Source organism: Capra hircus, chromosome 22 (genome assembly GCF_001704415.2).
Source record: "Capra hircus breed San Clemente chromosome 22, ASM170441v1, whole genome shotgun sequence".
In the NCBI taxonomy this organism is placed as follows: domain Eukaryota; kingdom Metazoa; phylum Chordata; class Mammalia; order Artiodactyla; family Bovidae; genus Capra; species Capra hircus.
In genome coordinates, this window is record NC_030829.1 from 1,595,941 (window position 1) to 1,611,738 (window position 15,798).

General features: G+C 42.5%; 1 protein-coding gene across 1 annotated transcript in view; it reads right to left on the reverse strand.

The window, feature by feature from the left end:
• The window catches only part of NEK10 (NIMA related kinase 10), a 290,322-nt gene that overhangs the window by 236,361 nt on the left and 38,163 nt on the right, over window positions 1-15,798 (reverse strand). Inside the window, exons 4-5 of the mRNA XM_018038472.1 lie at window positions 5,458-5,588; window positions 3,728-3,826 (exon numbers count right to left, since the gene is read on the reverse strand). Of these exons, the coding sequence (XP_017893961.1) occupies window positions 3,728-3,826; window positions 5,458-5,588 (230 nt within the window). The remainder of the gene's footprint in view (window positions 1-3,727; window positions 3,827-5,457; window positions 5,589-15,798) is intronic.

Consider the following 15,798-nt stretch of genomic DNA (forward strand, 5'->3'; position numbering starts at 1 on the left):
CTTTAAAATAACCCCAATTTTCCCATTAAAGAGAAGGGGACATGGTATAATTAAAATATTATTGAGTTGACTAAAAAAGGTTGTTCAGGTTTTTCTGTAAGATGTTATCAAAAACTTGAAAGAAGTTTTTGACCAACCCAATAGTTTAACAAATAAATCATGAAACTTAGATATATTTTATTTTACATTTAACAAAATTTAACATATAATGCAACGCTGACCTGATAACTATAACAAAGCAAGAATGGGTTCGGCTGACACTTTTTGGCATATATTTTCTGACAAAGTCATATAACATGATCCAATTTCCTTGAATTCACTTTTTATTTCTGCAGCATAAAACAGGTTCATTTTTGCAAATATATTAGAAAGATCCATCCGTGTCTCCTAATGGCTTCTCCTAGTCTTTGCTATACGAAACATGCTTTTCTAAATTTCACCCTGTCACCTCCCTGGTTAATACTCTCTTCTACAATCATCAAGTGGTCTGATTCTGCCCGGGCCTCATCAATCAGGTCCTACCAGTTCAGCACCATCACTTGCAATAACTGCATGAAATTCTACACCTTCAGCCAGTTTCACAAGTTAGGTTATGTCTTATTTGTATTATGTTATAGAATCTTCACATCATCTGGCAATCAGCAGGGAACAGACCAACAGAGGTGCCTCAGAGGAGCAGTTACACAGAAAAGATCCTGGAGTAGAGGCTGACTTTATAAGCGGTCAGTTAACTTTTAATCCATCCACGGATCAACAGTTAATCCATCTTTTGCCCAATCCTTCTTAGACTAGAACTGGATGTAACAATCTGTCAGCAGTGAGAGGATGACATGAAAGGATACTCTTGATGTTCAATATTCCTAAATTCCTTCTCCTCCCATGAAAGCAAAGACATATGTAATTATCTCTTTCTGATTTAAATGTGCCAGTGTTGTAACAGTTTCTACTTCCCTACACAATCTCATAACTCTGTGCTTTCTTGCACAGCAAATAAGATGAAAAAGAGGTGGATGCATTTTCAAACAGCAGATTCTACTGAGGACAAATGATCTCAGGGTAGAAGGAAAAGTGGGAAGATGAAAATTCATCTACATCCCCTGCCACACATCAAGGTTTATTGCCATGTACAACCCAGAGTGACCTCAGGTTCAGAGACATTTTCGTTTGCCCTTTGAGGTCTACCGTGAAGTGTTTGCCTCATCTGACTCTGGAGTAACAACTCTTGTCTCATTTCAGATGCTGCTTGGCAATGTTATTTCTGAGAACAAAGGGGCAATTACAAGTCAACCTTAGGAAAACAACCCAGGAAACAGGGTATCCAGAAGTGTGGTTTAGAGGTGAATGTTGTTGGTGAAAATGAAATAGAAGAGGAACAAACAAGAAGAATGTCAGCTGGGTGTAAATAGGTGAGACTAAATTCCCAGTCAGCCATATTCTCAGGGTAAACTTGAGCAGCATAGTATCTGAAACATGCCCAATCTTATATATAACCAGAGCTGGACCAAAGGCCAAAGTCCACAGCCCTCCAATTTCATCCATCCTATGTTTGTCTTAATATACTTTACTTTTTGTCACATTCTCTTTGTATTGAGATGTGGGTAACTAGCTCACCAGAGTGAGTCCCTAGGAAGAAAGAGATCATGTGTCCTAGTCATCTTTGTACTTTCACCCTCTCTGACATGTACATGGTGGGGCTCAATAGTTTGTTTCTTGAACTGAATCCAAGCCTTTCAGTCAACATCAAATCTGATGTTCGCAAAGAAAACGGATAGGAAACCATACCAGTAAAGGCCCTGAGATGTATTTCTACTAGACTAAAGTTAGAGAGGAAAGAAAAAAACAGGTAGTTCTGGCCAAACAAATGAGGTTATATGGGGCAGGAAACAATGGAAGACCTTTATACTTAATCCATATTTTACCCAACCCTGCTTTTAGAATAGAACTGGATGTAACAATCTGTCAGCAGTGAGAGGATGACATGAAAGGATGCTCTTGATGTTCAACATTCCTAAATTCCTTCTCCTCCCATGAGAGCAAAGATATCTATAATCATCTCTCCCTGGTTTAAAGATTTCCAAGAACTGATTGTGTTGCAAGTCAATAACTCCGTCCAATGTCAGATGCCTCAATAATCGCTAAGAATTTGAAAATGTCTTCACAAGAGATCTCTTGACCTCAGAACTGTTAAGATCTCTTTCAGCTGCTGGAGGCCAGCCCTCACCTGCCTATCTTCCCTGATGATTCCTGTACCTGGTGTCGGCAGGGCAGAGAGATAGTAAGATCTCTATACTCAATACAGGAAAACTTCTGCCTTCCCCAAAGTACCAACCCAACAAATGACCTATTGGACATCCCCTAAAGAGACTATGATTACCATCTTCAAAACAAATTAAAGAACTTCAATTTTCCAATAATACCATTTCAGGCATAATTATTGTGCTACTAACATTGCTCTTACTTTGTTCAAGCACAAGAACAGTCTAGACAACCTCAGGTTCTCTGCAGTGGTCATTAATCTTTCAACAATTTTTTGAGGACATTGACAACAACTGACTGTAACTCAATTACATAACCTTGGTTAAGATTCTAGGCATCTTGTATCATCTGAGCCAGTCTACCGATCTTCTGTTTAAACTACATACAAAGCCATGCCACATGCAATCCCAACCCTAGATTGTTTTAAATTAAACCAATTTATTTGGTAGTCACTGTCAATACTTAAGTTTGCAATACTAAATAACCCCTCCAAAAGATCAAATCCTCAAACTACCACTTACACTCTGTTTAGGGATGCTATTCTACTGCACTGGACCAAGTCAGAGTCTTATTTCAGTCAGTCATTAAATTTTCAGTAATCTTCCTATTTTCCAGAATAAGAGCAATCTTTCCCATCTCACTGGGACAGAATTCAGATATCTCAATCAAGTTTCAGAATGATGGGGAAGATTCAAGGTTCTCCCTGGGCTTTTCTGCTAGTGCTTGTGGGGAGAAAGTCTGGGCCTCTCAGGAAGAGTAGAAGGCTGGTCCAACCATGTAGGATGCTGGGAGACTCCTTCCAGTCTGACAGCAGCACAGCTCCCACTGCAAGTGGCCCAGGACCGAGAGAAAGGTCACTCCTGACTGCAATCCGGCACCAGGCAATGGCTCACTGAAAACCCCTGGTATTTTCAGGAGGGAATCTGGAGGGCCGGCCAGCTAGCCCTTCCCTGCACCCCACAGGGCACCAGTCTTAAGACAAAGGAGAGCAAAGGAAAGAACATTTGACTTGGTCCTGAAAAGAAATCTCGTCCCCAGGCTGTAACTGGTTATCTCACCCCATCCTTTCCCTGAGGTCCAGGCTGCAGCAGCCCAGTTAATCAGTGCTTGGATTGACTGCAAATCCGGACTTTGAGGATGCTGGCCATGGTGTTACCCAACGTCTCTGCAATAAACGCCTCCTGAATATCCAAACTCAAGACAAGGAAAACAGCGTGACTTGGGTGTGTTCCCATTCTGCCTTGTCTATCATAAAATTCAGCTAAATTCAGGCCTAACCAGAGTAATTTTAATGAGATCATCTGCAATGATGATTCATTCACCTCCTTTGAAATGGTCTTTGCTCTGTTTTATCCTTTGAGCATGTTACGTTCATGCTCAAAAAAACTGCTTCAAACCGGACGCTAGAAACAAGATACATAATACATGCCATTCTTGAGTAAATGTCTTTTTCTTTCTGGGACAGTCTTACCTGCATATGAGTCTATTTTTCACCAAGGCTGTAAATATCTCCTGAAATAGTTTATGCTGGGAATGTTTGCTGAAATTTCTCTCATTCTTGTAGTTAATACTAAGATGAAACAAACAGAAAAGCATTTTGTAATAAAAATTATTTAGACTGCCTCAAAATTACCAGTGCAGTGGAAGATCACCTATATGCATGCAAATGTTGAAGGGTTCTTGAAATCCAGTGAATTGCCAAAGCAAGTATCAGCTGTTGAAATAGGAGATGGAAATTAAATTATAGAGTTAATAATAAAGATTAGAGTCAAGCATATATATTTCATTTTATTACATTATATTATTCCCTATAAACACTTAATAGTTAAAATTTGTGAGAGGGAAGAAAAGGCCACATGGAAAGAAAGCATGCTAGAGTGCGTGATCTAGATAGCCGTGCAACAGGCAGACAAGGCCTGCTCCCTTCTCCTCACTACCTGCCACGGCTGTGGCCGCTATAGCTGTTAACACCGCTGGACACCATGCATATCTCCTTATGGTCAACAGCCCTTCAACTGTGAGAGCTTTTGTGGTTGTGGATTGTGTGTGTGTGGCGAGGGGCGGGGGGCAGGGGTGTGTGTGACTACAACAAAGCAGTGAGGTATTGTAGCTTCAGTTTTTTCTCTCCTGATATTACAGCCAAAAGAGAGGTTAAAAATATCCCAAAGCCATACCCTTTAAAAGGATCCCACTGCTATGGAATATATAATATGATATTTAGTGTACATTCAAATAGACCAATTTTTAGAACTAGGCTAAATACACTGGAGTTCCATAAATACACCACCTCAGAGGCAGCTTTTGTAGCCTTATTATTGTCAATTTGTCTGCTCTACCCTCATGCAGTGTCAGAGGTCATGGGACTGACTGTGCCCCCTAATCTAGCCCATAGTAGAGGGGGTCTGTCACAGTTCTTAGTGCACAGAATGGGCAGACTGAATATGTAACAATTTTTTAAGACTTCTGCATTTCTCACTAAACACGTATTTTAAAAATATTAACTCATGTAACATCATGTGATGTTTGTGGACTATTAAATTCACTGTCAGAAAATAACAGGGAAACAAGACTTAGGCCAAAATAAAAAAGATCATTCTAGAATATTTATATTGGTATTTCATGTCATTCATTATTTACATGGTACTTAGTGTCAAATGACCTTACCACAGGGAGAGCTGGAGAGAACCAGCTCCCTGAACAGGGGTGGCCCATGACAGCATACAGCTGCTAAGAGGTCTCCATGGCAACAGGAGAGCGAACCATGGGCTGGCACTTTCAACGTGAAAGGTGAGCAATATTTCAACTGAAAGCCTGAGCACTTTGACAACCACGTCCTCAGCCATCATGATTGCTCACAGCAAGGGCTTTCATGCCTCCTCACAGCAGGCGAGATATGCACCCACCAAAAGCTAAAGACAAAGCTCACTATCAGCCTCGCCAGGTCAAGCTGATGGAGTGAACGCCAAATGTATGTCAGCCGGGTGTCCCGAAGCTCCCAGGTCACTTCCACCTGCAGCCAGACAGTCTGTTCCTCACACAGCACTTCCGGGAGTGGGCTAACTGCAATTATTGAATTCAAAATCCCCATGGTAAATTTTAAAATGGACTTTCCATTTTAGCCCCTGTGACAGACTTAAATAAGTCTTTGGGCTAATTAGCAACCCAGGCTGCTGAAGGCAAGCAACATACTGGATTTCTTACCTAAAATTTTCCAGTTCAACAGCTTCTGTGGACTCATGCCACCGACCTCGAGCTCTGTGCCCACCTGCCCTGATGGCAGGCTCAGACTTCATCATGCTGTTCTGGGCGCTATCGAAGTTAATAGCTGGAAGCTATAGAAACAGAAGCACAGAGGACTTGAGGAGAACAATTCAGCTCAGGATAAAGACAGTCATACAAAAAACAGAGGGGTGGGTGAAGGAAATGGGTGTGCCCCAAGCCAACAATTAACATGAGAACTGTGTCAGATGTCTGGATTTCCCAAGATTTAGACACCCTCGACTTCTCTCTGCTCATCTACTCTCTCCACCTTATGCTGCTGTTTCTTCATAGCTTGTGACATCACCTGTCATATCCTACAGTTTTTACATGTTTTCAGTCTCCCTTGAGTACACTGTCAGCTCAGCACAGCAGGAGCTTGCCCATGCTTTGTATCCCCAGCAGTTCCCACTGTGCTGGGGATCTAGACCTGGGGAGGCCTGGGTACTGGCTACTTTTGCAGCTTCTTGAGTGATTCCAGAGTGCAGTCAGAGCAGAGAGTTGGCAGATCCAGCTAGAAACTCTGGTCTAGAGGATTGAGAATGAGTCATCTTCACTCATCCTTCATATTTACCAATCATGCACACTGAATGCCAACTCTTAGAGCTATGAAGGCAAAGAGATTCTATCCTTTTAATCAGTCTGAACATCCTGATTCCTCAATCATGTTCACAAAAGTCATGAAAACATATTACAGAATTAACCATAAGGAAGGGAAAAATTTGCTTACATTAACTAAAACAATTTGACTATGCCCCTCTTTATAATTTTAATAGTAATTATTTATATAGTAAATTTTGATATTATCACTATTCAAGTTGCCTCTCTTACCGGTAATTGGGATAACCCTGAGGACTGTTTCTTGTACCACAATAAAATTGAACAAGGTGCAAATACTCTATTTTTTCCAAAGTACAAATAAGGAATGTTCTATAATTAGCTAAGTTACTACAGATGAGGTAAGAAAAGCATAATATAACAAAATAAACTTTTATTTTCCATAATCATTCTGTTCCATACAATCATCAAATAATGCTACAATATGCTGTGTTATTACCTTATTTCATCAAAGCATTTGATAGAAGCCTGCATAAAGATGCCATTTCTTCATCTAACGAGAACATGCCAGACTGCCCACAAGGCAGTCAGCTAACAAAAATACATTCTAATAGGGTCATTGTTTAATGGCTAGCAAAATCCCCCAAACCCTTCTTCATCAAATGCCAGCCATAGCTGAATTCTCAAAAGATTAATAATAAATCTTATATCCTGTAAAACCACGTCTAACTCAGTTTATTTAGCCAACCAATCCACAACCACCACAAGACAACAGGCCACAGCCCCTTGAGGTACAATGCTTAGCAGTTAAGAGAATGAACTCCAGACCAGATCCCCTTGCTTGAAAACTACTCTTAGATAGCTGTGTGATCTTGAAAGTTACTGAGTCTCACTGGGCATTGGTTTCCACATCATCACAATGGAGATAATAATTGTATGGAGCTCAGAGTTATCGTGAAAACTAAATGACTTAGGATTTATAAAGCATTTGCTATTTGCCAGGGATAGTTCTCAGTTCTTTATACTGTTTTAATCCTCAAAATTGTTCCCATTGCACAGATGCATTTGATAAATAAATGAGATTTGTCCTTCCAAATTAGATGATGAGATGGGATAACCCAAATGATGCTAGGCATGAGGTCACAACGATGAGCAAATTGTCCTGTGTTACTCAGAACATGGAATGACGCAGCAGACAAGAAGCAGGCTTTCCAGGTCCAAGAGCTCTCAAAGCCCCTTGCCATCAGCCCAACCTCCAGAACACTGCTGCAAGAGCCAGCAGAGAGAGAACAGCCCAGCGCACTTGAGAGAGAGGGCGGGTGGGAAGCAGAGGCAGCTTGTAGCCCTTCCCTTTGGCAGCAGAGCAGGTGCTGGGAATCCACCCATGGACACACAGTGGATGAGATGGACTTGACATCCATAGCTTGCAAAGACCAGGAACTTAAGAGAATCTTGAAGCAACCAGCCTTATTCAAAGAAAAGTATAAGTCTGAAACCCAGTTCAAGCTAAGAGCCTTTTCTCTTGGGTTCCCAATTCCTTAGGCTCTCTGCGAATCTTCTATCTCCCACACAAATCGGTCTACAGCCTGGAACAGCCACAGCCAGGGTATCCAGAGTGGCAGGGCCAGGCCAACAGCCCCTTACAGACTTCTGTCACGTTAAGCCATTGGTTCTGTTACAATGCACTACGTCTGACAGGTTATTCTGGGCAACCCAGAATCTGAATTTCCAGCATCATAAATTTAGCATGACACAAATTCATAGAGATAATTTCAATGTGTGTCCCTTCCTGCAATGAAGGACTTTGGCTCTCAGATTTTAAAACTTCCTCAAAAGGCATAAGATTCAGCCACTAATCATCATCGTCACCATCATCATCATCACAACTGTCACCACCACCACCACCATCCCCACCACCTTCATCATCATGATCACCACCATCATGAGCATCCTCTCCGTCATCCCACCACCATCACCACCACAATCACCATCGTCATCGTCGTTATCCTCAATGTGATCATCATTACCATCACCACAGACATGCCAGGCACTATTCTAAGTGTTTTGCAGGTTTAAATCCATTCAATCCTTATAATGACCCTATGAGGTAAATACCATTTTATGATGAGAAGACTGGGTCATGGAGAGCTGACCGACTTAGGGCCCAGAGCTCACAGGGGCAGAACTGAGATTCAGATCCAGGCAATCTCCCTCCCTCTCCAACACTCAGTCCTCCAGCATCTACTGGTGTACTGATCAATGATGAGAAGCACTGTTTTGAGTCAGCCCATTTGCTTTTCAGAGTCCTACCCTTGCCCAAGATTTCCTTCATGCTGAGAGGGAAATCTGTCCCCCTGTGTTCTTTCCCTGGCTTTCAGCCCAGCATCATCTCCTTTTACAATATTTGATTTGATTTGACAATAAGTCCACATAAAATAGGGCTTCCCAGGTGGCACAGTCCCCTGGAGAAGGAAATGACAGCCCACCCCAGTATTCTTGCCTGGGAAATCCCATGGACAGAGGAACTGGATAGGCTACAGTCCATGAGGTCACAAGAGTCAGACACGCCTGAGCGACGAAACCTACCTACCTAGGCGGCACAGTGATAAAGAATCTGCCTGCTAATGCAGGAGACACAAGAGATGCGGGTTTGATCCCTGGGTTGGGAAGATCCTCTAGAGTGGGAAATGGTAACCCACTCCAGTATTCTTGCCTGGAAATTTCCATGGACAGAGGAGTCTGGGGTTGCAAAGAGTCAGACACGACTGAGTGAGCACACTCACAACACCACATAAAATAAACAAACCAAAAATATAGGGTGAACAAAAACAACTCCCCAAGTTGTAGGTGCATTAAACAGGTCACTCATCCCAGAAAGCAAAGCAGTAGGTGACCACTCCCACCGGGCACACGCTGCAGCTGCATTGCTGACCTCCATTCAGGCTCAGCACACACAGCCTCCTGGGAGCACCTGCCCCAGCCTCCCTGGTGGAGCCGGTCACTGCCTCCCTTGGGGCATTACTGGCCAGCCTCTCTTACAGCACTCATCACAACCTCGTATGATGTCTAGATAGAACATTAACCTTTGCCCCTGAGTTTGACCACCCTGAGGACAGCATCATCTCCATCTGCCTTTGTGTTCTAAGCACCTCTTGCAGGTCATGACACACAGTAGATATTTTCATGGGAAGTTGCAGAGTGAACACTCACTTCATCCAGTCTCTTTGCTCAACGAATTCATCTCCAGACAAGTCCATCACTTAGCACTTGTGCTGCAGACACATCACTTGCAGACACAGCAGGTGCACAGTGAGCAGGACCGTCCTGGCCTCTCCCTCCTCAGAAAGCTTATGGTCCAGTGGGGGCAGGGGCACTAAAACGTGCAGCAAAATGAGTGGACAAAGGTTTGCTGTGGTGGAAAGTACAGGAGAGATAGGGTGGGTCATGGAACAAGATTCCAGGCAGGTTATCACACAATGATCCAGAATGTGGCAGGGGCCTGTGCAGATGGAACAGCATGAGGAGAAGAAGAGACCCAAGAGTAAAGCAAAGGGCCTTTCTAAAAATTTGATCATGTCATTTCCGCTTGGAAATTTCAACCTTCTCTGTTGTGATAGACACAAAATGTGTAGACGGGCCTTCAGACACTGCACAGCTTCTTACAGCTTTATTTATTTCTACTGCCAATAGAAGCGTCTAGTCACCATTTTGCTTAAGTGAGTGTTATTTTCTTCCCCTCGGATAGCTGATTATTTTACTCGCTTCGCCCAGGCTGTCTTTCCTATCGATTCTGCCACAGAACGGCCAGCCGGTTTCCCAGGAGCCATCCCCTCCCCTCTGATGCTCTTCCTCCCCGGGAGCCCTTCAGCCACCACATGCGCCACTCCTCCAGGATAAGTGTCTCGACCAGCCAGGGCCACGACTGCTTTCCTAGGCCTGTTGTCTCAGAGCACAGCAACAGCACCTTAGACTTTCTCTTTCCACAGCATCTACCAAGACTTCTTTTATTTCAAGGCAATTGGAAACATGGGTTTGATCCCTGGGTTGCGAAGATCCCCTGAAGTAGGAAATGGCAACCCACTCGGCTCTCCTTGCCTGGGAAATTCCAAGGACAGAGGAGCCTGGTGGACTATAGTCCATGGGGTGGCAAAGAGTCAGACACGACTTAGTGACTAAAACAACAACAACAAATGGGCCTAAAATGATTCATTTCTCTTTCTTTCTTTCATCTCCTCCCCCCAATTTGAAGCCAATTTCTCAGCTCCCTATAGCTTTAAATGTAAAAATAAAATAAAAAAATACTGAATTCCAGCTCAAGTCAAATTACTTTGAGATTTATGCATATCTCTGGTGAAACTTCCAGCCAGCTTTGTGATTTTACTTTGCTTCAACAAACATGGGGCGATTCTCTTTTTGAAGTATTTGGTTTTACTGGATTATGATTATTCTTAGGCTGCTCACAGCCAAGGGGCCTCTCCGCCTCAGTGTGTCTCTGTCTCCACTTGTGTCAGGACAGAACTGTCCTCAGAAGAGTAAGGCGATGAAACAAGAAACACAGAGACACACAGAGCAAACAGCGAAAGCGGCAAGTGGAACACGGGAACAGACGCAAGGGTGAGTGAGGGCTTGGCTTATTAGAGATCTGAATGAAGGCCATCCAGTTCCTGCAGTTCTCTGCCCAAACCACAAAGTACACTTGCCTCTGCAACCACTTAATTGGCCATCGTGACTCATTTGCAAAGGCAGGCCAGGACTTGTTAGAAAAGAAGTTCAGGTGAGTGGGCATTAATCCCCAAACTTCCTCTTTCAAACTGACTGCTAAACATCTCAGCACCTAATGTGTGGCCAACTTGTGTATTTTCACAGGCACTTCGTCTGGACTCTGACCACACCTTGCCCCCAAACCTTGTTTAACTTTTATGGTAATCTGAGTACTTTACATATCTTCATAAGCCACTTTACAGTCTTTCTGGAGCAATCAAGATATAAACAAAGTCTTGATTTACACTCTCCAATATCTTTCTGCTGTTATAAATGGCTCCTCATTATTTTACAGAAAGGAGAATAGGGTGTTCAGGTATACTATTTCAAAATTAGAAATGCATGAAATTTTTATAAACAGAATTAAGAATGAATTTTGTGACTCTCAAGACATTTATATAAATGAGCAGTTATTTTCATTTTTTCTTAGAACTATCTACTTTCGGAATAATTAAAGCAATACAGACATGCATTTTTGAATATGTGAAATATTTTACAAAAAGATATGCCGTGTGAACTTGTCAGACAACAGATTGCAAATTCTAAAATTGGTTAAAGGGGGAAAATTCTTAAGTTCACTTTAATTACGCTGCCAGGCGTTAACAAGGAAGTGAGAAGGGGCACAGAGATCCACAGAGCATGCTCTTCAAAGCTGGATAAGCAGAGCCCAAACCCAACACTGGTGTTTCTTTGACACTGTCCAGGCAGTTATACATACCCATGAGGTCATCTAATTTTTAAGTTTCTGTTCAATTCGGCAAAACCTGATCAAGAACTCACCAAATAGAGGATATGGTGAACTGGAAGCAAAAGTCAAAGTTGGAAACATATAATCTCTCAGTGTTTCCAAAGCACAGAAGAAAATAATGCTACAGTGTTGAAAGAAGGTAGTCTGGAAAGAGAAGGATCTTTCTGAAATGGAAGATAAAGGAGAGCTTTCTATTGGAGGTGTTATCATTAGCTCTTGGTCTTATAAATAGGTAAGATTTTACAGAAAAGAAATTTAGGAGAATAACAAATGTGAGGAAAAGCAAGAAGTGGAAATATTTGGCATTCTTGTTACATCTTAGGATGTATGGTGAGAAAGAATGAAAACCACAACCAACTGTGTGCTCAGTCACCATGTTTCTCTTACTAAGACAGAGTGGGCTTGACGTGCTGCACCGACTCACAATGATCAGTGAGCAGTGGGCCAGGAAGACTTTCTCAGCCATGTAGGCATAGAAAAAGAGTCAGTGATGCTAAAACAGACTGGTGAGGATAAAAGTGTTCCTGGGGTGGGGGTGGGGTTATAGGCTTAAAAGCAGAAAAGGAAAAGGAGGGAAAAAAACATATTTTAAAGCCATATTTCTTCAAATCAATGCTCATCCAGCCTTTTAAAAAAATTTAACTTTCCATATCGTCTAAAGATATCTCAGAGGTACACAATGCAAAGACTAAGTATTTGGTTAGACCTGTATCTACCATTAGCTGGCTATATGACCTTGAGAAAGCCATTGAACTTCTCTGTGCCTCAACTGGAGGAGAAGCGATGGGGTTGATCTGTGGCCCTGAGAGGAGACACAGAAGAGAGGGATAATATCACAGGTTCAGAGATCCTTCCTGAGGAGTGAGGGGTTTGAACCACATATTGGGCACCCTGGCTCAGGGACCAACACTAGAAAGATGAGTTCCCTTAGCTGATTTGAAAATCAGCAGGACTTACAACAGGGTTGTGAGAAACCAAGGCTCTGCCCATGAAGAGCATTCATGTGTTGCTTACTGGTGGGAACAAGGCAAAGGAAGCAAACTGACACTGCCTGGGGCTCTGACTGCTTTCCTACGACCACACTAGTCACAGCCCAGCCCACACTGGGCACCTGCTCTGGCCGGTCTAGACCCAGAACAGTCCCCCACTAGACTGAGGGCTGCTATACTTGAGGGGGTGCACATTGGAGTGGGACAGAGCCAGCTTGGACCTATCACAGCATCCAAACTCTGAGAGCGGCCTTCCTGGATCAAACTCAGATCCAACCCTTAGGGCTTCTCTTCTAGCAACTTGGGCCCCACACTGCCCCTGATAGAGCCACTAAGCACAGGAGAAGCCCAGGTCACACCTGGCGTTGACTCTGAGCCCTGTGTCTCTGGTCCCACCTCCCACCATAGTGAGAGCTGCCAACACCTGGGGGAAGACACGACATCATGCTCATGTCAGATCCAGCCTTCCCACCAAAGCCACTGGGCACATGCAGACTGCACAGGTCCTCTCCCACACAAGAACATACCTTCAAGACTGAATAGGTAAATGACTCACAGAAATCCATAGAGACAGAGAAAGTAAAACAAAATAAGAAGACACGGGAATTTGTTCCAAATGAAAGGACAAGAAAAACAATCAGAAAAAAAAAAAAAAAACAACTAATGAAAGAGGTAAATAACTAACCAAGTAATTTCCAAAGTTAAGACAAAATATGGTCCACTGGAGAAGAGAATGGCAAACCACTCCAGTATTCTTGCCTCAAGAACCCCATGAACAGTATAAAAAGGTGAAAAGATATGACACTGGAAGATAAGTCTCCCAAGTTGGTAGGCGTCCAATATGCTACTAGGGAAGAGCAGAGAAATAGCTCCAAAGCATGAAGAGGCTGCACCAAAGTGGAAATGATACCCAGTTGTGGATGCATCTAATGGATGCATCTTGGGTGCAACCTCAAAAATGACAGAATGATCTAGTTTCATTTCCAAGGCAAACCATTCAATATCACAGTAATCCAAGTCTATGTCTCAAGTACTAATGCTGAAGAAGCTGAAGCTGACTGATCCTATGGAGGACAATAAGACCTTCTAGAACTAACATTTAAAAAAAAATGTTCTTCTCATCACAGGGGATTGGAATGCAAAAGTACGAAGTTAAGAGATAACAGGCAAATTTGGCCTTGGAATACAAAATGAAGTAGAGCAAAGGCTAACAGTTTTCTCAAGAGAACACACTGGTCATGGCAAACACCCTCTTCCAACAACACAAGAGATGACTCTACACATGGACATTACCAGATGGTCAATACCAAAATCAGACTGATTATATTCTTTGCAACCAAGGATGGAGATACTCTATACAGTGAGCAAAAACCAAAACCTGGCACTGACTGGGGCTCTGATCAGGAGCTCCTTATTTCAAAATTCAGGCTCATATTGAAGAAAGTAGGGGAAAACATTAGACCATTCAAGTATTATCTAAATCAAATTCCTTATGATTATACAGTGGAGGTGGTGAACACATTGAAGGGATTAGATCTGATAGAGTGCCTGAGGAACTATGGATGGAAATTTGTAACACTGTACATGAGGCATTGATCAAAACCATCCCCAAGAAAAAGAAATGCAAGACGGCAAAGTGGTTGTCCGAGGAGGCCTTACAAATAGCTAATAAGAGAAGAGAAAGGCAGAGGAAAAAGGGAAAAAAACAAATAAACCAAACCAACCAAATAAACATCTATTTCTGCTTCACTGACTACACTAGAGCCTTTGACTGTGGATCACAACAAACTGTGGAAAATGCCTAAAGAGATGGGAATACTAGATCATCTTTCCTGTCTCCTGAGTAACCCATGCCCAGGTCAAGAAGCAACAGTTAGAACCAGACATTGAACAACCAACTGGTTCCAAATTGGAAAAGGAGTAAGTCAAGGCTGTCATTCTGATTATTTAAATTACATGCTAAGTAAATCATGTGAAATGCCTGGCTGGATGAATCACAAGCTGGAATCAAGATTGCAGGGAGAAATATCAACAACCTCAAGTATGCAGATGATATCAGTTTAATGGCAGAAAGTGAAGAGGAACTGAAGAGCCTCTTGATGGTGGTGAAAGAGGAGAGTGAAAAAGCTGGCTTAAAACTCGACATTCAAAAAACTAATATCATGGCATCCAGTCCCATCACTTCATGGCAAATTGATGGGGCAAAAGTGGAAACAGTGGAAGATTTTTAGGGTCTCCAAAATCACTGCAGACAGTGACTGCAGCCATGAACTTAAAAGATGATTGCTCCTAGAAAGAAATGCTATGAAAAACCTAGACAGCATATTAAAAAGCAGAGACAACAACTTGCTGATGAAGGTCCATATAGTTAAAGCTATGATTTTTCCAGTAGTTATATACAGATGGTTGAGCACTGAAGAATTGATGCTTTCAAACCGTGGTGCTAGAGAAGACTCTTGAGAGTCATGTGGTCTGCCAGAAGATCAAACCTGTCAATCCTAAAGGAAATAAATCCTGAATATTCATTGGAAGGACTGATGCTGAAGATGAAGCTCCAGTACTTTGGCCACCTGATGTGAATAGCTGACTCACTGGAAAAGACACTGATGCTGGGAAAGATTAAGGGCAGGAGAAGAAGAGGAGACAGAGGATGAGATGGTTGGACGGCATCACCAACTCAACGGACATGAGTTTGAGCAAATTCCAGGCGACAGTGAAGGTCAGGAAAGCCTGGCATGCTGTACTCCATGAGGTTGCAAACAGCTGGACATGACTTAGCGACTGAACAAGAGTTCAATGCATTATTAATGAGAATGCTAACTGAACTGGGGGAAAGACTAGATGGGCACAGTGAGTATCTTAACAAAGAACTAGAACACAGAAAATGGAGCCAGTCAGAGCTAAAGAATACAATACCTGAAGTGAAAAATACAAGTGTAAGTAACAGAGTAAGCAACACAAGAACATATACATGCTCTGGGAGATAGAATAGTGGAAATCACCCTGTCAGAACAGGAAAACAGAAACAAATTTTAAAGTGATAATTGGATAAAGGACCTCTAGGACAACATCAAGCATAGTAACATCCACACTATAGAGCTCCTAGATGCAGAAGAGTGAGAGAAAGAGGTAAAAATGTATTTTATAAAATTATGGCTGAAAACTTCCCAGACCTTTAGAAGGGACAGGTGTTCAGGTTTGGGAAGCACAAAGGGTCCCAAACAAGAT